Source organism: Anser anser (assembly GCF_964211835.1).
Source record: "Anser anser genome assembly, chromosome: 9".
Classification (NCBI taxonomy): Eukaryota; Metazoa; Chordata; class Aves; order Anseriformes; family Anatidae; genus Anser; species Anser anser.
Window position 1 is genome coordinate 20,058,124 of NC_139729.1, and position 22,597 is coordinate 20,080,720.

General features: G+C 40.1%; 1 protein-coding gene and 1 long non-coding RNA gene across 14 annotated transcripts in view; one reads left to right on the forward strand and one right to left on the reverse strand.

Moving 5' to 3' along the window:
- The window catches only part of MCF2L2 (MCF.2 cell line derived transforming sequence-like 2), a 159,747-nt gene that overhangs the window by 109,185 nt on the left and 27,965 nt on the right, over positions 1 to 22,597 (forward strand). For all 13 annotated transcript variants that reach the window (XM_083848405.1, XM_083848398.1, XM_083848403.1 and 10 more), the window contains exons 16-21: positions 8,940 to 9,006; positions 9,845 to 9,960; positions 11,275 to 11,344; positions 15,539 to 15,631; positions 16,120 to 16,212; positions 19,799 to 19,924. In XM_083848405.1, the coding sequence (XP_083704531.1) occupies positions 8,940 to 9,006; positions 9,845 to 9,960; positions 11,275 to 11,344; positions 15,539 to 15,631; positions 16,120 to 16,212; positions 19,799 to 19,924 (565 nt within the window). The remainder of the gene's footprint in view (positions 1 to 8,939; positions 9,007 to 9,844; positions 9,961 to 11,274; positions 11,345 to 15,538; positions 15,632 to 16,119; positions 16,213 to 19,798; positions 19,925 to 22,597) is intronic.
- LOC310904154 lies at positions 508 to 8,933 on the reverse strand. Its single transcript, XR_014588079.1, has 2 exons — positions 2,803 to 8,933; positions 508 to 2,449 (listed from the first exon to the last, which is right to left on the reverse strand). It is a non-coding gene; the product is annotated as an uncharacterized lncRNA (long non-coding RNA).

Genomic DNA, 22,597 nt, shown 5'->3' on the forward strand with positions numbered 1-22,597 from the left:
ATTGATTACTCAGTGCTGAGCTGTCACAGAGCTAAATATATTTTGATCATCAAATAGAAATGGTGTAGCTGCAAGGTTAGAAGACTAAAACCACAGGTGGGACGGATGAGTAGTTCACAAGTTCGAGTGTCTGGCAAATATTTACACAGCTAGTTGGATGTTATTTTGGCCAGTAGTAATGCCAGTCTGCAGCATCCACATTGTCTAAAGCTTGCTGAGATTTGTCTACAGAGCTGCATCATTTCAGTGCAGATGCACAGCTGGGGTGAGAAACAACTCTTGCTTGACTTCTAGTCCTCTATTCATGTTGTTCATCTCTGTAGGTGATTTAATTAATTTGCCTCTCCATTAACAATGATGTTCTGGTTCCTATAATGTAGGTCAACTAATTTAGATATATAAAAATATTTCCCCAAGGTCATTTGTTTTGGGAACAATGAATGTGGGACAATTTCTTATATGCAACGAGATCAGACCATCTCACAAGAAACAAAGTATTATAAATGGTGACTTTGGAGGTGAAATATATTTCTAACAAAGATGCCGTCTTTCTGCTCAGAACTTCCGTAATAACTTGAGCATTTGACTTTACATTGCAGCAGAAAAGGATCATCTAGGCAGGCAAATACAACATCTTCACTAAAAGCCACTAATTTTCATGTGAGAGAGTGCATACTACCTGAATCCCTTATGCTTCTCTAAGTTAGTTGGGATTCATTTACAGTCATGAAATATACTTCAAGTACAATCATTGTTCTTTCAAAGCATTGCTCTCCTTCATTAAAAAAATAAAAAAGAAAAAAAAAAGAAAAAAAAGAAAAAAAAAGAACATGTCAGAAAAATCAGAAATGTTTTCTGTATCAAATAACAAATACAATCGTCTTACGTCCAGAATGATCTTTTACTCCACTTTAGGAGGTGAAGTACTGCAACTGAGTGATTACTCAAGTTTCACTTGAACTGTTGCACAATCTCAGCTGAAAATACTAGTCAGCTGGGAAAAGCACTTTTAGCACTGTGAGAAATGAAAGAAAAAAAAAACAATTCTTAAAAGCAATTAGGTATGTGGACTGGAAGTTTCCTCAATGCATCACTTCACACATTGTCATTGCTTTATTCTGTATCACAGACATCGCTGGGGCAGTTTCAGATTAGACCAGTCAGAATTTCTAGTAGCAGCTTCTAATTGGAAACTGGATGTGCTAATTATTGCTGACTCTGTTTCCACTGAGGCAGTGACATTTTTGTCCTTTATTGCATACAAATAGATACCTTTGCAAAAATTATGATTTTGCTGTATTTTATTCAAATTCAAGTATAGAAACTTGACAGCAGTTAATAATAGCCAGTACTGGGACAAAAAGGTCTTTATCAGTCTGCTTATTTTTGCAAGCCAGTACTTTTTTCACTCTCACTTCTGTTGTGTTCAGGTCCATCCAACGTTGATGTTTATTCCAAATATATGTATCTGCTGCAGTGAATACATTTGCATTCAGTCCTTTCTGCTGCTTTTGAACCCTCTGGTATTTAAAAAGCTAGCATTTCCAATTTATGTAGATCTCTATCTAAATCAGATAGATTTATGATGTTGTGTTTATTTTATTTTTACTAATTTGATAGATTCTGCTGTTTCAGCTGTTGAAACTCTACACTCTAAACTGTTGGTGTCTAACTCAGGCATGCATTAACTTTTCATCTTCCAGACACTGCATTTTTGCAGGACAGATATGGAATACCTATGCACAATTGCCACTTTTGCTGGCTCTACATCACTCATGCAGGTAGATTTTCTGGAACATACTGATTGCGGAGCAGCACTGAGGATGTTTGTTTTTTTTCCCCCTAAAAAAAATCACTAGCTTAACTCTATTTGATGTCTGCACTTCTACCTCTGGGAAAAGACTACTTTTGGGGATAGGCACCTGTGGTAGCAAATCCTGGCATAGAAACAAGATTTGTGAAAGGAAGTGAGCCAATGATTTTGTTAGAAAAGAAGCACAGTTATGGAAACAAAAATCCTGAATCAGTGTTATGTTGCCATCTGAGTAGGATGCACAAATAGTAACCATATGGGCAAAAAGTCATTGAAATATAGCCAGAGCAGATATTAATAGATTGTGGTAGTCTCCAGATACTATTTGATCAGTTTTTTTAAGGTAGCACGTAGCACAGCAGCGTGACCATCCGACAGTGCTCCTACCAGGACTATCGTGATACCGAACCTGACAGAGCTGGGGAGCTTGGCAAGCGGTTCAGTTACTTTTCATTTTGCTTTCGTTGTTAGTGAAGAAGGAAGGAGGAAGAGTTACAAATGTCTAATGGGCTGATGTGTGTCGTCTTTGCGGTACGGTCCATCTCAGCACTGGTTGCTCTCAGTTTCCAGGAAAAGCCAGCTCAACACCAATTGACCACATTTTGTTCTATCAAGGGAACAGAGTGCAGGAGATACCTGTTGAAATTAGTTTATAAGTTAGTTGATTAGTTTTTATTAGTTTTTTTAGTTTATTTGTTAGCAACATGGCTAGTTGCCGTTTGCACAGGCCAGAGCAATATAAATAGCAACATTTGGTCTGAATGTCAGCACAGACGGTGACAGATACAGAAATGCACCGCTAGAAGTGAAGGGTGCTAAGTAATACCAGCATTTACCTCAGTTTTGAGGTTTCACTTAAGACCTCAGCTGAGAACAGTGGAGGCAGTGCTCTGCCACCATCCCTCCCCACACGGCTTGCCCCCCGCCGGTTCCCCTTCCTTCAGCCTCCTTCTCCAAGTGTCTCCCCGCTGCAGCTCCTCCAGTCTTACCCCTGCTGAAGAGAATCCTTTAGGCAACCAGATTTTTTTTTCTTCACTTCAGCACGGCACAACTAACTTGACGGAGGTCAGAGGGAGCACAAAGTCGAAATAGTTTTCCTGCTCCTTTCTCCTTTCCTTGTTGTGCTGGCACTGCGGAGCCTCGCCAAGCGAGGCGTCCTGTCAGGAGGAAGCTGCCGAGCGCCTGCGGCCTAGCTCCGTGTGGGAGGTCCTGGGGGTGCTGCAGCACCTCAGGGTGTCCTGGCTGCCAGGGCAGGAGTGACCTGCCTGTAGGACACTGAGGAGAAATCGCACCTTTGGGAAATGCAGTCTTTGTGTATCCAAAGCCAGGATGTTTCTTGAGAAAACCAGATCAGTAATTCAGAGAAATGTGAGTTAATTCCTTTTAACTGTTTCCCATAGCAAGAAGTTTTCTTTGCTGGAGAAACATCTGACAGCATCACATCAGTGAGGCTGTCGTGATCTCTCCCTGCCACAGCCACGTCCCAATTCTGCCAAGTGAAGGTAGCGGCAAAGGTCTTGCCACCCAGAGTGCTTTGCCAGCTCGGTGGTGGTTGATCCCGCTGTGCTAGGACACACAGGAAAGCCCCTCCACAGGGGGAAAATTGGCCTTGCTCTCCTGAACAGCATGTCACTGAACCACGTCGTTGTTTCGCCACAGAAAAGCTAGTGGGTCAGGTATTGCTGGGGCCAGAATTTTCCACCTTTGGAGCTCTTCTCGTTTGCTAAGTCTCCTAATTAATTCTGGAAGAAGCAAGCATACTGTGCGTTCACCCGTGGAATGAAGTTTTACTGGCAAAAAGGATGCCTGCAGACAGGATGTAGGGATTTCTCGGACTCCACGTAAGCCTTAGACCTTCAGGTCAGATGCCTGGTCCTTCAGCAACAGAGCTGAGATGACCTGTTTACTTGGGAATGATCCCGGCAAGGAACTGCGAGCTGCCCCTGAACATCAGCCAGCTGAGTTCTGTTGTCTTTGGATAGAAGCCATCCAAACCTCATGTCTGTGAAATGTCTCTGAAACAAAGGAACAATGGGTTGTGGAAGACCTAACCTCTTACCCACACATCCCAGTTGTACCTGGTTTTTCTCCCCTTTGGGTCACTGAGGGGAGTGTTTGGGCCTTACCTGTAATCACAGTGCTGAGGCCAGAGTCAAGGCTGCTCGCTGCTTCCTGAGGTTACCTCCAAATCCTTCGAGACAGCCAAGCACAACAAACCTGTTTATAGCGTGCAAGTTCTCATTGGCCAAACCATAAAGAGTCCCTTGGCACCAAGGGCAAGATTTCAAGTGGTCCTTTCTGGCTCCGTCTCCTGTTTTTATATTTCTCTGGAGGGGGAGGCAAATACCAAAGTGGATGGGATATATCAGTGTTGCATCTGCTGCTGCCTCCAAGGGAGCCGACTGCTGATTCAAGCAAGTGAGCAGTGTGTGTGGCAGCACTGGAGGATGGAAAAAAGCCCTTGCAATCTGGTAGAAATCTGTGTGAAACTTTGCTAAGTAATATGGACTCAAACGCAGAAGAAAAAGGAAAAAAAAAAAGACTGAATGAACTGCAGTTTTGGCAAACCTTTTGCTTTTCATTGATGTCAGAGGACCTACATTTAAAACTAAAGTATGGGCCTGTATCTGACCTGCCATTCATTAGTTTGTATTCATTATTTTTCTGTTACACTTTTTCATTCCTTCACTGATTCACCTTTCATTTAATTTCTGATTATTGACAGAAAGACTGTACTTTCTTATCAGTTAGAAAGACAATGGATTAGCTGCATTCATCATTATTTTTTATCTGCAGTTCAATGCCCCACGTGACTAGAAACAATGTGTGTTTACATTTGCAAAATTAACTTTGTTCAAATATTAGACAATGTAAAGAGGACTTTTGATGCAGCTGGTCACCAGAAATTACTTCTAACCTAATCATGCTTTTTGAGACCATAGGAGAGAAAAAAAGGGATTTGAAAGAACTGCCTGTGACAATAGTTCTGTCAGCTGCTGCATCATATTTCCCTTAAGTATGATAACCCTACAGCAGGTGCATGCTGAGTTACCCTTGCTGTCCCATGACATCCTGGAAGAGATGGCAAACATTTCACGTTTCACCCCTCATGGCTTGACGTAAGTCAGATTATGTCCCTACCAGTTTTCAAGGCTGTTAGACCATATCAAGTGTCATTAAATCGCTTGTGCCATATGGCAAGCTCTCTACTTCATCATTTAGCAACCCAGCACACCCACACAGGCCAAAGTATCTCCTTTATACCCTCTCAGCGCTTTCCCCCACAGCAGCAAGACCCACTTCTGTAGCTTTTTAATTTCCCGTTCTTAAATTGCATCCTTGTCAGAGCAATTCTAGGGCCCTTGCCTTAGTTCACAACTTCACGTTGTGAACAGGTTGATGAGAGAGCAATTCATGTGTCGCTAGGTGATGCCATGTGCAACAGCCTTTGATGTTTGAGATTGTGCTGCTGTAGATATTATTTGGAGAGCAATTCAGGGAAGTTACTCGGAGCACTGGCGCTACAGGAGGCTGTTTTCTGATGGGTTTGTGCTGAGTGTTCCTGATGGCTGCTGTAGCACCATCCCTGTTAGAGTAGCGCTCTATAACACCCTTACTCCCCAGGTTTTTAGCTTTGCCCATTACAGTACACCTGGTCCTGGGTCGGTGTCCTTGCCAATCACTGCACAAGGGCCCACACCTGGGTCCCACATGATGGACAAGCCCAGTTTGTCACTGCTTGGTTGAGCAGGGACAGTGCTGCTGGAGGAACTCCAAATAACACTTTCAGAAGAGTAGTGTTGTGATCATGTAAAACAACATCTGGAGACTGTGGGATGGGCACAGACAAGGAGATGGATTATATCTTGCAAGACTCTTTAAACCAGTGGCAGCCTTGGGAGTAGAATTTGCACCCACCAGCTCTTTGCAGAAACGTGAGGGTTATTCTGCTTTGAGGTCAGTGGGAGGCTTAATCATACAGCTCCTGTGTTCCAGGTAGGAAATCCCGGAAATGTACTTGGCCATGGGTACTAAGAGTCAAGTGTAAAAACAGCTCTAAAACGTGTTGAGTCTGACACAATGCTGGATGTTTGGAAGTCCTGGAGAAATGGTCAAATTCCTCTTTTTCATGTGAACATAATTTGTGGTTGGAAAAAAGAGTATAGTTCTGGAGGGGGAAAAATGAAAACACGATGAAAGCCTTACTCAGGCAGAAATCCATCTGCCTGATTGTGGGAAGTATAGAGAAATGGTTACCCTGTATGTGCAGACTCGTGGCTTAGAGGTATGAGCATCACAATGAAGCTCTTGAACTCTAACCTGGAGAGGATAAAGAATATCGTCATCATACTATCTCTGCTTCAGTGTCATTGAAACTTAGATGACAAAATGGCCGATGACACCTCTGCAAGGAATGAAAGGGTTAGTTAGACAAGTCTTATATAACACTTAGAAAGACAATGCATTTACTTTTAGTAGAAATCAACATATATAATTAAGTTAATTAAAAAAAAAATCTTCTTTAAAAATTCTGTTAAATTTTATGAGACACCCCCTCCCCGCAAACTATAATGTCAATATCTCAGGAGTCCCACAGAACTTCCTCTAAAAAAGCATTCTTCATATGTGAACTTTTTTGATGCCCTGAATGGACACTTACCCCAAAACACTATGATTAGTAAAAAAAAAATAGTTTAAAAAAATGAGATTTATAACACTAGAGATTGAAGAGCTGGTACTCTATTTTAAAATAGCAATGAGAATAATCATCTTTCATAGAAAGATGGGTAGTAAAATATTCCAAAGTCCTGTGCCTTGTTTACTGGATTACTCTGAGTTGTGCTTCTGACAGGCACCGCCACACTATTGTTTGTATATGTCACAGTTACTAGGAAACCTATGGACTAAAAATTTACTTTTCAGGTATAATTGTCAGCAAAGTGCTGGGTGGGGTTCAGTCAGTCCTTATGCAACCTGTTTGGTAATAGAGGAAATAACATATGGAAATCTATATCTTGTTTGCAGGTAAATAAGCATATTTCCACAGCAAGAGGAGCTTTAAGATTAATTTAAAACTTAGAAACATGAAGTTTCTCCGATGATCTGTTACACCTTCTCTGTTATATACATACATACATATATATATACACACACACATATATTTTAAAGAATGCAGCACCTCTTTGGAAATATGCATTGTGAGTATTAAATAAATGTCATGAAGTTCCAATTGCTGCAAAGTAAAGCTTGGTGAGAATAGATTATTTTAAGTCTTCAGAATCTGGAAAACAGAAACAATAAACAGAATCAGAGCTTTTCTTAAAATAAATGTAGGTTAGAGCTGAAGGTGGCATTTGAAAACTTATAACCAATGGAACAACCTTTTCAAACCCATTCTCCAATTCATGAAATACGTGTGAGGCAGCAGTTCCTAGGTCCACCAAGGGAACCAAGAATGTAAGCACCCTTTCACTGAAGTGTGTTAAAAGTTAAAATATTGCTGTGTATCATTGCAAAGACCATAGCTGTGTGCACGGTTGTGATGTACATGCAGTTTCTGTGGCCACGCTGTCATGCTAATGCAAATTCAGAGTTTGCATGGGAAATTATACCCGCATGTTTGTGTTTAATGTCTCTATTACTGGCTGCCTACGTGGGCAATTGAATGTACAATTTTCTCTGCTGAATCTGATAGCCAGAGTGGCAAAAGTAATTTGAATTACATAGACAGAAGGAGTTAGTGACCACCAAACACCTGTCTGACCCAACAATTTTACGCCTCTTGAGTTCGTGATGTAGCTGGATAACTGAACTTGATGAAACATGTTAGTTCTGTCTGAAGCCAACTTTTCATCACTGTAAAATGAAAGTAGTTGACTCCAGAAACAAGTTGTGGATTGCCCTTCTGGTTTCTTTTCATTGCTGTGAGTTGTGGTGGTACTAGAACAGTAGCCATCTGCTCACCCCCTTTGCATCCGGACTGTGCGGTTAACTGCAATAGCTCTTGGAAGGAAAGGCAGATTTAACCAGAACAGTTTTATTTGTTTCAGCCAGTTATAAAAGCAAGTGCTAATGTTTGTAAAATCATTTTATTGGCAAAAGGCCCCTTAGGCCATTGGTTATGCAATTCTCATGAAGGTGCATTGAATTGACATATATCTGCCTGACAAGGAGTAATCTAGTACTGCAAGTATGCCCCAAACACATTTTGAAGCCCGACGGTATATGCAAATTCAGGGAAATATGAACAGAGCTTTTATACAAGTTAGACACCAACATGGCCTGGCTTTCTGAGAGCATGGATAGCCCCAGAGTGCAAAAGTGCTGCTTAGTCAGGAAGAGTGATATATTTTTTCCTCTATAGCTAGACATGACTCTGCTGTTCATAAATATCTTCATTTAAGATTAGTGCAGAGGTTAACTAAGTCCATGCTCCTGGGGTGGGCAGCATACAGCCCTCAGCCATTTCTCTGCCTTGTGGTAGGCACTGTATGATTTTGTCTTGACTTAGACCATTATGGCAAGGTACCTATGGAATCCTAATTACTTTGTAATAAATTTTTTTCTCTAATTAGCTTTCATGTTTTCAGACTTCTGACACCAGCTGCCTGTTTTTGCAATGCTTTAAAGAAAGGAAGTCTAATCAGCAATTTTGTTTATTTTATAAAACAAAGCAAAACAGAAATGGAACATAGCCTTGGGAAACGTAACATCACCTTGGGAAATAGAATCCTATTTTATTGACTATTGTTAGTTAATATTAGAAGAGGAAACCCTTTTAGTTTGCTTTGAGGGGCTTTTTTAGTCTTTATTCAGATGTACAAGTATAAAAATGAAAGAAAAAACCAAAATGAAGTTTAAAATAAACTGAAAAAATAATAGTCCAAGAAATATTTAGGCTGTTAAAGCTTACCAACAAGGCACCGTATTGAAATTCTGAGAAATGACCTGAGAAATGACCTGAGAAATGTCACAGAGTTTTTATTTTTATATTTCTTTTTATATTTATTTATTTATTTTTGTGTAGATCAGTGGCTTAACACAGCAAACATACAAGGAATAGCATTGTTTTCTTTCATGTGTGCTTTGCTAAACATTACAGCTCTCCATCTTTCTTTTCTTTTAGCCACATAATCAATGAGCTGATAGAAACAGAACGGGTTTATGTAGAAGAACTTCAAAGTATAATAGAGGTAAGAAATTCTTCTGTAAATTCTTCTGGTGCTTAACCTCTAAGTCATCACTGGGGTTGCATATCCTTCATGGGCTGAGTACTCTCACCTCCCACCTTGTGTTTAGAGAACACAAGTTCTCTGTCAACAAGATAGCTCAGCCTTGGAGATGGAAAGGAAGAAGGATGATTTGATCATTTGCCTCAGGGTTTAAAGGAAGAGGCACCTTCTCTGACCCCAGCCCACAGAATGATGAAAATTGTGGAGTTCTCAAAGTTATGGGCAGAGGAATAGTTAGTAATGATCTGTGGGGGCTGACAGCTCTGATAATTGATGTATCACTCCAACATTAAAATCTGAACTCAGAATATTTTTGTCTCAAAATTTGTATTAAATTAAGACAGTCTGGCTTGTACAAGAAACAACCAAATAATCGAGCCAAATGCCACAGCTCAACAAATAAATCAAAACTAACCTTTTTGCAAGGAAGCAGTGTGGCAGAAAGATAAGTGTCTATCAAACTTAGTAGTTTCTATCCCTGCACATTCCAAATGGCTTTTGACTCCCTGGAATGGCAGTCAAATGATGGCTAGGGACATCATTTAATCTTTTTTGCTGATCCAGTAATCTGTCCATTCACAGTTAAGAATATGTTTGAACAGCTATCAGGTGTAAAAGCTCTAGGGAAAATTAGAAGCATCAGAAATTCATGGAGCAACAAAGAAGCTGGCATAGGAGAAGCTTTTATGTGCTCTGTTGAGAACAAAAAGTACATAGGCTCTGGGGCTTTTTAGTGTCTCAGACAGTATTTCTTCACTGTAAAAAATAGCCTGGTTTTATTTTCAACTCTCCTCTGCAGGGTTATGCTTCAGAAATGGACAATCCCAACTTAGTACATCTGATTCCATCTACGCTCCAGAACAAGAAGGAAATTCTTTTTGGGAACCTCCCGGAAATCTATGAATTTCACAACAGGCACGTGAGAACTGCTAGTTGTCCTGTGCTCTTGGTGCTGCTGACACTTCTAATCCCTTTATATAGGGTGCTTTGTTACACTCATATGTACACAGGCAGGAAAAGTCGTCCTCACTTTGCCTCTGTGTGTGTCCTATAAAACCCATGTATGGAGAACACCCCTGAGATCATCAATTTCATCTCTTTGCAAAAGCTTACACCTTTTTGTGCATTTTCTAGTGATTTCCCCTGGCATTATTAATTTTGAATGTCCCTAGTGGCAAGTATTTTATGACCTCCCTTGGTACACTGGTAAATGTCACAGGACTAAGTCCTGATGTTCTTTCTCTGCCAAAGCTCCTCTGTGTTGAAATTTTCTTAGTTATTTGTCCTATATTTCTGGTATCACATCAGCAGAAGACATGATACTTTTGAGAGCACTTTTCTTAGGGAATTTTATTGTTCACATGTTCTTAAACCTCTGCAGAAGCCTTGTCTGCACTGTGGACATGCATTAGCAAACTGCACACCTGATCTGGTGCCCGTAACTATAGAATACTGAGAATGGACAAGATTAAGCTCTTTCTGATCCCCTTCCAAAACACAAAACTTAGGGCCACTTATTTTAATTTCCTGCTTTTCTTAGCCTTGATTAAGTAAACCTGTCTGTAGTCAAGGTGAGAATTTAATTATATTGAATAATGATTGCCTGTAAGATGCAACAGTTGAACAAAATGAAAAACAAACTTTTGCAAATTTAATTATTATACCAGAGTAACTTACACATAGTAGAAAAAATATTTTCCAATTTACACATTGTTTTGAAAGAATGTCTTCTATTTTGATAATGTCATTCCCCTTCTGTTGCAAGCCTGGTCTTTCTTTTCCTAAAGGCTTAAGTGCATTGACTGCCAGTGACTGCATCGGTCTTTGGACTTCAGCCCATATTTTCATTGCTTGCTGATTAAACAACTGCATCTCACAGAGCTTTTTTGTCTTTTCTAGCTGCTCTGAAATATGCTTATAACCAAATGGGAAGCGGGTGTTTGGGCTACATATTGGAAATAAATCCCAACAGCCAGAGGAACCAGATGTATGAGTTGCTTGTGAGCAGATGAAGCCATGATAATATTGGTGATTTGGGCAATCAGCTGTGAACCATATCCCATTTTCTAAAATATATGTAATATATTTATTTGCATGTCAGAATTGTTACCTTTCCCATTGAATCTTTTTACTACAAAAGCATAGACTTTAATCTGGATTTATATGGAAGCTAGTATGCAGTGTGAATAGGATGTTCCATTATTGTTTGCTTTCCTTTCTTCTTTGCAGGATTTTCCTTAAGGAGATAGAAAATTGCATTGAAAATCCTGAGCTTCTTGCCCGCTGCTTTTTAAAAAGGGTGAGTAAATCCTTTTGCGAGAATATCTATGGTCTTATCCTACAATGCGTACAGACTTACTCCTATCCTTTCACTCTGATTGCTTGTGCAGATGAGGGAAATTCATATAAGCAGGTATTCACAAATTCATCCACAGTTAATGGGTGTGTATTTTGAAATCTGAACCTTTATCTGGTTTATTGACAGGAAGAGATCTATTACCATTATTTTACCAATGTATTGTAAATCCTGGTTAAAAAAGAGAAATGATCCAAGTGTTTGACCTGCCTGGATATACAGCAGGCACCACCGTACAGTAAATAAGCAGAGAACAGTTAACAGCAGATTGCTCTCAGACTGCAGATGTCTCTGTCTTCTCTCTTTTCTCTGCACCATTCAGGAAACTTACTCCCCTGCAACTGGTTCAGTAGAGTCTACCACCTTCCTTGTGTGGTGAAACTCCACCAGCTCCATAAGCCTGAGGTTGATTCCTTTACTTGTTCGCATAATTCAACAACCAAGTGGGATTCTCGCCACTTGTATGAAGTGCTGAGGGTTAGCTGTTTGTTTAGAGTGAGCTCAGTTTATGAAAAGGCCCAAAGCCTCAGTTTATCATTCAAGTGGTGGCTTTAGTCAGATGCATGTGCCTTTGCTTCCAGTGCCTGAGTTCTGCAGCAACCTCCTCTCCGAGCTCCTAGTCATGCCCCCATTAGCATGACTGTTTCCTGTGACATAACAAAAGGTGCTTGTTTGTCTAGCACTCATTCAGAGGCCCTACTAATAAGAAAAACCTGTTTTGGTGGGTTGCTACAGCTTTCTTATACTCTGACAAAGCAGCCGCTAGAATAAGACCCTGTGTTTCACATGGGAAAGGAAAGAGGAATGAGAAATGGGAAAATCTGTTCTTTTTCTCTGTAGTCAGTGTACCTTGTGCTTCCACTGCACAGTACATCTAGCATTTGCTACTTTTCCAGTGTACATGTTGATTATTTTTTTTTAAAACTTTTAAAGAAAGTTCAAATTCCATGTTTAAATTTTTCACCTTATGTCTTTCTCTGTCAAAGCAGCTGCTGAGCCCGGTTCTCCTCACTCTTCTACCAATATAAAATCAGCAGCACTAAAGCTGTGCTTCAGGTGTCAGGTGAAAGAAAATCAGTCCCTCTGTCATATCTGCTTATCAGCTTCCATTGGCTAGTCAAACCCCAAACGTTTTGAATAAGAAGTTAAATTTTGTGTTTGCTTTTTCCCTGTTTCAAATCTCGCGCTGAGAAGGCAGAAGCCTATCTCCTCAAAGGTCTGTGCTCACACAGAAGCACCTTTGATTCAAGGGCTTTCCCTCCTGTTCTGTTTTTAGAAGAAGCCACATAAAATCCAGAAAGTTGTTGTTTCTGTTGGACTGCCTTTAGGAGGCACAAACAAAAGCCTGGTTGTGTGTTTGTGTTCCCCACAGTTTGGCAGTTTTTTGCGTCTTCCCACTGAGCAGAGGCTTCTGCCTTGCCCTGTGAGTTATGGCTGCGCTTGCTGTGCCATGGGGGTAACTGAAACAGCTGCTCTTCAAAGCGATGTCTGGTTCTGGGAGGAAATTCACATTGTTGCAGATTCACTTCTGTTTCTCCTTCTTTGTCCGGGTGTAACCTTCCTGCCACCACAGCATGGTGGGCCTGTAATTAGAAACAGACTGGTACTTTTTGAAGAATAGTATCCCGTCTGATCACGCTGGACCTTTCCAGCCCTGAATCTAGAGCTGCTTGAAAGCATTCCAAGAGCTGCAGTGGGACACCCTGGTGCCTGGCTGAGTCCCTCCATCCCCTACATATCATTCCCTTCCTATGTCCCCACCCATTCTCCCACCTCCACCAGTGCCACCTGGTCAGCTGTCACCGTAAATACAAACCCATCTTCTCAGGCGATGGCAAGAGCAGTGCATGGAGTTTCAACGTATTTCTCCTCTCTGACTTCTCTCCTGGAACACAGCAGCAAAATCGGGTGCAAGATCAAACAGAAATACCCCTCTTGTCCTCCCTCACACTTTGCCTGACCTTGTTAGGGCATGACCATCAAGTGAACCAAACCGCAAGTAAACCTGCTCAACTTTACCCCTATGGTATCTTGGTATAAATACCATCACTGAGGTACTTGACCTTGCTTAAAGCTCTGTGTGGCACAGATGCTCAAAGATGGGGTGTGTGCTGAAATGCCTCGCGGGATGGATCTTCTAGCACTTTATCAGCAATGAGAGGAACACTCTAGATTGGTCTGCCAAACCTGGGGCTGGGAAGAAGGAAAGCTCACTAAACCAAAGCAACAATGCTTGGGAAGAATCGAAAGGTGTGTCAGACTGCTTACAAACATATGCCAGGTGAGGTGCCTGGCAGGAGTGACTCACCGTGGATTACCAGTTACTTATTCATATTGCAACCAAAGGAAAAGAGAATAATTTGACAGGAATTGTGAAAGTACTGTAGCACCTGACCAGAAACCTTGGATTTGGATTCAAAGAGCTAAATTCTGATCTCAAGGAAAATATATTCATAAAGCAGCCAGCAAAGATAAGTGGAACTGTGCATAATATGCCATAGAAATACACTGTGAGTGAAAGCTTACAAAGATCCCAGGATGCAAGTCACCATGGAAAGGAAAGTCATAACAAGATGAGCACGGTGTGAAAGTACCAATGGGAAGTCAGAACCTCTGAATATTGAAACACAGATGTGTGAAACATTTAACACTAGGATTTGAGAAACTAAATAATTCATTATGTCTTGGAATTTTAGAGTCTGAGCCTAATAATGTTATCAGTAATGTTCTCTTCCTTACACACACACTATTACAAAAATTAAAAACTGGATCTAAAGATGTAGGTATCAGCCTGAGCTGGTGTCACTGATGCATGCAGCAGTAGATTGTGTTGGCCCAGGGCAGTTCCACTAGGGCAGGTTACTGGTGAGTTGTTGGTCATTTTACCTTTTCTTTATGTCAAACAGGTACTTGTCTTTTGCCTCTGCTCTTGACTGTCACTGTTTCTGGTCTTGCCCTGTCCAATTAGGTTTCTATGGGCCAGGAACAAATAGTAATGCTTGATTACCCTTTTTAATTATTTTAATTTTGTGGGCTTTACCCCCTGCTAACTTCCCTCCAAGGCAACATGTACAAACAATTCTATTTAGGTGAAGAAAACTCTTCACTTCTTTTGAAACAGCACCATTAGTATTCTGTTAAGTTGCAATGGAGCTTTTTGATTGCATAATCCTTGACACAGTGAGATGTTCATGGCACAGTTCTGCTTTTACATCTGATTCATCAGGGTGACGCCAATACTGGGCTATAGAAGAAAATACCAACAATACTGCTTTCTTCTCGTAACTATCAAAAAGAAAATGTTTTCGCTGTAGCAAGAGTAGGTAGGCACTGTCCAGTGGGCTGAAAGCACAGAGGAGAGAGCCAGGAATTCCTGGGCTTTATTTTTGTCACCACTTCATTAACAGAGGTCATGTCCACTAGGTGCAGACAGAGATAAGAAGCTCCAAGCTGGTCAGACACAGCCAGCCCTGCTCCATGGTGGTGTAGCTGCAGGGCTTCTGAGCTGGTTGGGGTCGTGGTTAGCAAGCTAACAATCTGGCAGAGGAACATCTGTCTGTCTGGATCCATCCATATAACCTAGGGAGCTTGAAATCTCTCTGGGCTTTCATAGCGATTGCCTTTGTTTTCACTGAAGTCAATGAAATATCACTGTGGACTTCAGTGGGAGCACCTGGAGTGTAGTCAAAGGTAAATACAGGTCAAGTGAATCTACCACGTCTGATTTGGATAGGACAGTTTAAGCAGTTCTCCCTGCCTAGCCTAGAACAGCAAGACGAACTTGCCACTTACCATTCTGTGCCAGTAGCATTAAAAAAGAATTGCATTTCTAATTGTGTGATATTTTGTTTTCAAATAATCAATTACCCTCTCAGGAATACAACAGTTTTGCAATTAGGCTATGCGTCTTTCAGTCTGCAGTCTTCTTGCTTTGTGCAAATCTCATTTTCTGGTGCATTTAATTTATGAAAGTAAAGAGCAGGTTTGGTAGCTTCAGTATATTTTTACATACAGACTTATGACCGTGAATTAATTAATTCTATGTGTTAGGATGGCAGGTAAGAAAAAGTATGACTCATGGCAGATGCTTTGTGGATCCTTTCTTCTTACCTTACTTAAGCTCTCCTTTTCTTGCAGAAAGAGGACCTCCAAATATATGAAAAATACTGTCAGAACAAGCCAAGGTCTGAAGCTCTCTGGAGACAATGTGGAGACAGCATCTTTTTCCAGGTGGAATTGCATTTCAGACTAGCAGTGAGAGACCATCAAATGTGTTTTCCTTCTTCCTTTTCTTTAGAAAACTTAGAGAAAAATAGAGATTTTTCTGCATGGTCCTTATCCTGATGGCAGGTGCTCAGTATGTGTCAGTGTGCTCTCTGCAGGAGGTTAGACAGAATAGTTCCTGGGCAGGAGCCTAGTTCTTCAGGTTATAGCCAAACCAAAGAATTGCTGGCTTCTATGCAAATCCCAGGTGATTGCAATCTCATGAGCAAGGCATGCCAGATTTTGATACCAACCTGAGCTTTTGATTAGCTCTCGTTTAGATACATTTTCACCATGGCAAAAGTAACCTGGAAACTCCTATGCAGACGGAACAAATTTCTCTCTCAATTAATTCACAGACATACTCATTTTAGATTACCAAATGATAGTGATCTTGGTGTCTTGCCTGTATTTCAAGGAGCAGTGATATTTTTCTTCCCTGTTATCTCTTACAGGAATGTCAACGTAAATTGGATCATAAGCTTTCACTAGATGCTTATCTTTTAAAGCCAGTCCAGAGAATCACCAAGTACCAGTTGCTATTAAAGGTAAATTCTCCACGAGAGTGCAAAGGATTCCATTGCATAACTTGTTTTACTTAAATAATTGCATATCAGCATTATTGTCTGAAGGACTACCTGGAAATAAATCCTCTCTCACTTCTTCAACAAATACTTTGTAATGCTAAGTTGTAAAATGGTAACAGAGTCAAAGAAAGGACCTCCCTTTAAGGATAAGTACTTTTATTAGTTTACTGGGAAAACAAAATAGCATATGTTATATAGCAAGTATTTTATTATTTTAATTTAAACAGAAATTGAAAATGGTTTTATTGGGTCAGTGTGGTTTTACAGTTTGGAAACAGGAACTGATGCTCCAAATCCTGTCTCTGACATCCAACCCCATTTAACAGAACTCTTCCGGCTCTCTGAACCTGCTGTTTACCCATAGTTGTGACTCAGATCTTTCAGAAGGATCCACTCCTTTTTGGTGCCTACATTTTGAAGACCCAAATAGGAATAAATTGTCTGTAAATTTTCCACAGGATGTATATAGAAACCTCTGTTTTCATTTGGTTGGAACTGTGAGTGGTCCATGCTTGAAATTCTGTCCTGAATGGAGCAACAGGAAATAGATACTCTCAGGCCAATTAAACTTTTTGAAGATGGAGGCTTAAATTCCTGTCTTAATCTCCTCAGTTCTTAAACATAGCCAATGTTTGCTTATTTTCCTTATGGGAAGGCAGTGAAGATGAATTACTTGCTGTTCTGAAGCATCTGGACTTAATGCAGTGCTCTGTACCGTCATGAAATCTAGTGTGAAATTTGCAGTGAAGATTTTAGGCTCTAATCTTATTTGCTAATAGCTATCATGGCACTGGTCAAATTATGCCAGTTTAAGCCATGTGAGGATCTGGCTGGTACACTTGTGCAGTATTTCTGTGACCTGTTACTGATTTTATGCAAAACTCTAGAATCCAGAAATCGATGGAGGTTATTAAGAAGGGTACTGACACCAGTACATTTGTATCAGCTTAATCCAGAAATAAGTTTGGCTCAATTTTTTGAAACTATTTTTGAAAACTTTTTGAAAACATTTTTGAAGCTTTCTCACAGAAGGGAGAAAGGAGAAAATGTCAAGGTGTTCAGAAGAGCAAGAGTAAACCAGATTCTACTTTTAATCTGGAATATGACTGTAAATAAACATAAGATTAAATCAAGGAGTAAAATTCTCAGTCAAAACGGGTTACAGCCATTGGAGTTGAAGCTGGTCAGACCAGTTTTGTACATAGGAACAACGCTTTGGCAAGGACATTTCGTTTGTCAGGGATTATGAGATCTGTGAAGATGGTGCACTAAGTCCCTGGCAGCAGGAGCTTTTAGGAGTGTAGGAAAATGGGAGTGTGAAAAATTGGCAACAAAGAAGTGCCTCAACTGTGTGCCTTGGTGTGCAAGGGGCAGACTAGTTTTAAATTCTGATTGCAACCCTCTGGTTTCAATCAGTTCAGCTAATATTAAAACCTGTAGCCCCACTATAAGGATGGATACTATAGGGATCCATACTGGTCCTAGAAATTGTGCAACAGGTACCATAAGAGGCTTTTAGCCTCCAAACCCCACTTGCCCAGGTATTTGGGGACAGACTCCTGATGTTCTGGGTTTGCAAAAACTACTTTTTTTGCAGTCCTGTCTCACAGGAGAACAAGTGCCTCAGTTTTTGGAATAAACAATTTCCAAACTCAAATATGGCTGAAAATGATGTACCTGAATGAGAATCATGTAAATGGCCATGTAAGGCTATTTACACCATGAAGATGATGAGGGAAAAATTACCGGAGTCTTGATGCATTGCTGGGTATATTTCTGGGGTGTGCTTTCTATTGGCATTATGGTCAGTGTAGGGAAAGAAAACTAAACTTACTGTGTAGTTCTTAGTCAGGTCCTATTGTTGCAACACTTCATTTCTTGTTTTTTTCACCTTTTTTATTTCTGAACTAAAACTTGCATCCAACCAAACACTTTTTCCATACCACTGATAGATGTATAGGATGTATACGGCATGGACAAGTCAATAGTGATGACTAATTAAAAAAAAAAAGTCTAACAGCTAAGAAGTTTATTCTTTCCGCTGAATAGTGGATACAGATTCCAAGCATCAAAATCGTAGGTCACAGTAGGTGCCAGTAATCAGTTATGCTACTACTTTTGGTTACGGTCATCTTACTTTCTCTGTTCAGTGGTGGGAATCCTGATTGGCTTTGGTTTCAGATTCTGTGGTATAATCGTGGTATCTTCCAGGTTCTTTGAGATTCGTGACTTCTCAAGACTGTACCAACCACATGTGGGTTTGTATCTGTTAACCCTTTTTCCCCAGATACTTTTTTTCCCAGTCTGATTCTGATTTCAGGTTGATACTTGTTGGCAAGTACTTCATCCTACACAATAAAGTAAAACAGCAAACAAACAAAACACAAATTTGTGCATCTGAATAAGGTTCAAGCTCGTCAGTAGGCAGCGGATGTGTCTTTCAGGATTTGCATAAATTATATTCATTGGTTCCAGGAAGAGAACTAGGTCCTGAGCTATGACTAGAATGCTTCAAGAAAAAAACACATGAAGAAATAAGAAAAGTCATCCTTGTAAGGAGCTCTGCTGGGCTAAGTAAATAGTTGGCCCTAAATACTTGGAACTCTAAATAGGATCTCTATGTGAAGTGATTACAGAAACTGAGCCCTCAAAAGGTATTATTTGTTAATTTCCTTGCTTTGGGCACATGTAGCTTAACTCGTCCAGTTTTGTTTCTTGTCCAAGGGGATGGAAGATAGAATGACTTCCCTCATTTCAAGCAGAATATAATATTTAATATATTTTTTTCTATATGTGAGCATTGTTCTGTGATATGACTGTCCCTTAAAGAAGGTTGTCACATTTGCAAATGTAGATCTGTAATTCGTAGTGAAGAGGTAAAGAATAAGAAGTGGGGAGGATTTATGGTAATCTTTCTTACTTCCTCCCCCAAAAAATTAAGGTCTGAAAAAGATATTTCATAGATTAAAACTTCACATAATTTAGGGAAGAGAGATTTGTGAGGTGATTTGACCATAGTTTAAGCATCTATACAGGAACTGACTTCTTCCCATTCAAAATTTCTTTATCTAGCAATTTAGCAAGACAAGAGCTTGCTAAGACCTAATGACTGGAACCTCAAGTCTGACAAATTCAGACTAGAAATTAATTTATATTCTTAGTAGTGGGGATACGCAGCTCCTGGAGCAAATTACAAAGGGAAACAGTGAATTCTGTAACACCAGAAATCATTATATTAAGTTTGAGTCTCTTTTATAGGAGGTATGGAGTAAAAAAACAGGATGTAATTCTGTGATGTGCAAAAGATCATTGTAAACATATCAAAATGGTCCTATCTCATCTTTAATGAACCCATAAAACTTGAAAATGTGAAAAAGCTCAAAGTGTCCATCCTCAATGACAATTCTGGTAAATGTCCTGTTTTATTTTATCCTACATGTCTGCTAATCTGTTTATGCAGCATGAACTTCAGGGAGGATTGCGTTATGGTGGCTTCAGGTATAAGAACTTCTCAAGTAGTTTTTTCATCTTTTTTTTTTTTAATCAGGAAATGCTAAAGTGTAGCAAGAATTCAGAGGGTACTGCTGAACTGGAAGAGGCCCTGGCCACAGTACTTGATATCATCAAGTCAGTAAATGACTCCATGCACCAGATAGCTATCACAGGATATGAGGTATTATTTATTGTTGTTCTTACTGTTGTCTTGATCCATACAATGTTCATGTCATCACTAATCGTGCTGTGCCCATGGCTGGTACACTTTGTAGGAGCCTGTGTCACATTCTTGAAGGATGCCTCTCAGTGGCATGTTGTAGTGACCAGAAAGACATGTTAACTTATCTGTCACGTGGGGATGGATGATGAATGTGGGGAGGAAGCAGGACAAATGCAATCCATATGAGTAATCACACACAAAACTCATTTGTAGGTGACAGGCAGCAAGCATGACTGACGTAACTTAAGAAATTTGCTGGAACTGTCTGTGACCCCCAATGCAACTCAAGCATTTCCAAATCTTTTGCTCTTAGGAAGGAAAATTTGGCTTCCATTTAAAGTGGGTAATAGAATCCACCCCAGTGACTGGCAAATTCATTATCTGAAATGTAAAATAACAGTCACAGTACAAATAAAAGGCCATGAATGTATATATCTCTCTACTGAAGCTCCACTGAAGTCGTATGACTTGCAACATCCAGTACTGCCTTCAGAAAATGAACCCTTGAGTGAGAAGTGGAAGTGATTGACGTGTAAAAGAGAAACATGTCTGGTGAAATGAGGCCTGAGGGTGATGTGATTGCCCATTTTGAAATAGCTGCAGGGTGAAAATGTCAAGGAAAAAACGTACAGAACAGCCTGTTTCAAAGAACTATTATATCAGAGTAACGGGGTTTAGTCTGAGCACCAGAAAAACAGCATTCTGTGCAGAATGTGACTGCCAGAAAAAGTGTTGGGGTCTGTACTGACTGTGTCTGGGTGGCAAGACTTATTTTGTGTTTTGCAGGATGGAGTGGCTTCAGGAATTTTAATTTCTATATTTTTCCCTTTTGTTCAAGTGCATCTGCATCTGGTAGCTGAGTAAATAATGCCCATTAGGTCAGCATTATTTTATAAATGAATTTAAATGCATGCTTAGATATTCATCATAGATCCACTGCTGTACACAGTTGGAGGTGCTCCTGTGGGTTGTGCATTATATTTAAAATGAGGATATGAGTTCTTATCCTGCAGTATCTGTATTGAGTTGAATGTGAAGCGGTGGCCACCTCGTTATATTAGTAAACACATAGACTAGCTGTAGTTCCTGTGGATTAGAGAAACACCACAGGTCCTAAGCACAGTTTAGGTCTCCCAAACCTGAGAAACTTAAGTAAAGAGTATACTTTACTCCAGTATTCTACACAGCTACGAGCCGCACCAAGTTGATTGTGCATGGTTGCATGGATTACAAGTTGATCCATGGAGTCTTGTACTATATGTCTTTGCATTGAGAGCTGGGCTTAGATTAATAATATAGCATGAAGTTTCCTTCTCAGTTTAAATTAGCAGTATCTTGTTGATACATTTTCCATCTGATTTTCAGGTTTTTTCCATGTAGGAGAAGCCAACTATATTCATATTTGTTGGCTGGACAGATATAGTTTGTTAGTTTTTTAATTTCTCCAACAAACAAGGTCAAATCCAGCACCTGACTATTTCTGCCATTGAAAATTCTTTCCAAGAATTCTTAAAGAATTATTTACAAATAGTCCCTTTTCCACTTCTACTTTTGAATTTGTCAGACTTGCATGAAATGCCAGGCAGTAGCCCCAATAGTAGTAGACATTTACCTCTGCTTTATTGTCTGGACTGAAAGATGTGAAAAGGTACAACATGGTTGGATGTGTAGCCCAATGCTGACAGCATTCCTGAGATGGTTTGTTACATGATTATTAAATGGGGGTGAAAGTGTAAAAGTAGATTAATCCAATACTTTCTTCTACCCATTACCCCAGTCCTTGGTGCTCAGGTCTGATGCCAAATCAACACCTCCCATTGCTCATAAAGCCACACCTCACCTTGTGGAGTCTACAATGCCCACACAGGCACGGTAGAAATACTTGCCTAAAACACCTTTCAGAGATGGATATTATGCCAGTGGAAAAGCAGGTTTTGTGGCAGCTGATGAATGCTCCTAATTGCATAGGCAATTCTGTTTCTTGGAGCTGTGCACATACAGTCTTGAGGAGCTGAACTCTTATGTAAGAAATTGTCAATATGGAAGGTTTGGGCTTTTTTTTTTTTTTTTTTTTTTCAAAGCCACTAGAATTGTAAAGTAAAGCTTGGAGAGCAGAACTTTCAGAGATGTTTCCTACTATCATCCTAATAAATCTTCGTGTATTCAAAACGTTAATTTGTATTCAATTTGGCCTGGGTAGTTTGTCCATTAGGTATGCAGCACTTGAGCCATTCATACGTATCTCTTATCTTCCATAAGCATGAAATGCAGTGTATTGTTCTGACAGGAAATAATTATATCTGAGATAATGATGAAATCGTTCACCTTAAATAAACTTTCTTTAGGACAAAATATCTCTGTCCACTAGCACAAGTTACCGGGAATGGTGTCTTCCTCTCTGTATTTCTGCCCACACTGAAGACAAGAGACCAGGCTTTGTAGGCTAATATTCAAAGTCTTTTGTAGAATTGCTGCAAACTGCCATCCCCATTCATCCTTTTTCTCTCTGCAGTTGTGGCCTCCCACTTCAGTTGCTATAATCCCAAACCTAGACCCAAGACTGAAAAGGCATACCTATCACAAAAGTTGAACTGAGCTTCTGGATCTCAGTGCCGTATTAAACAGTGGCTG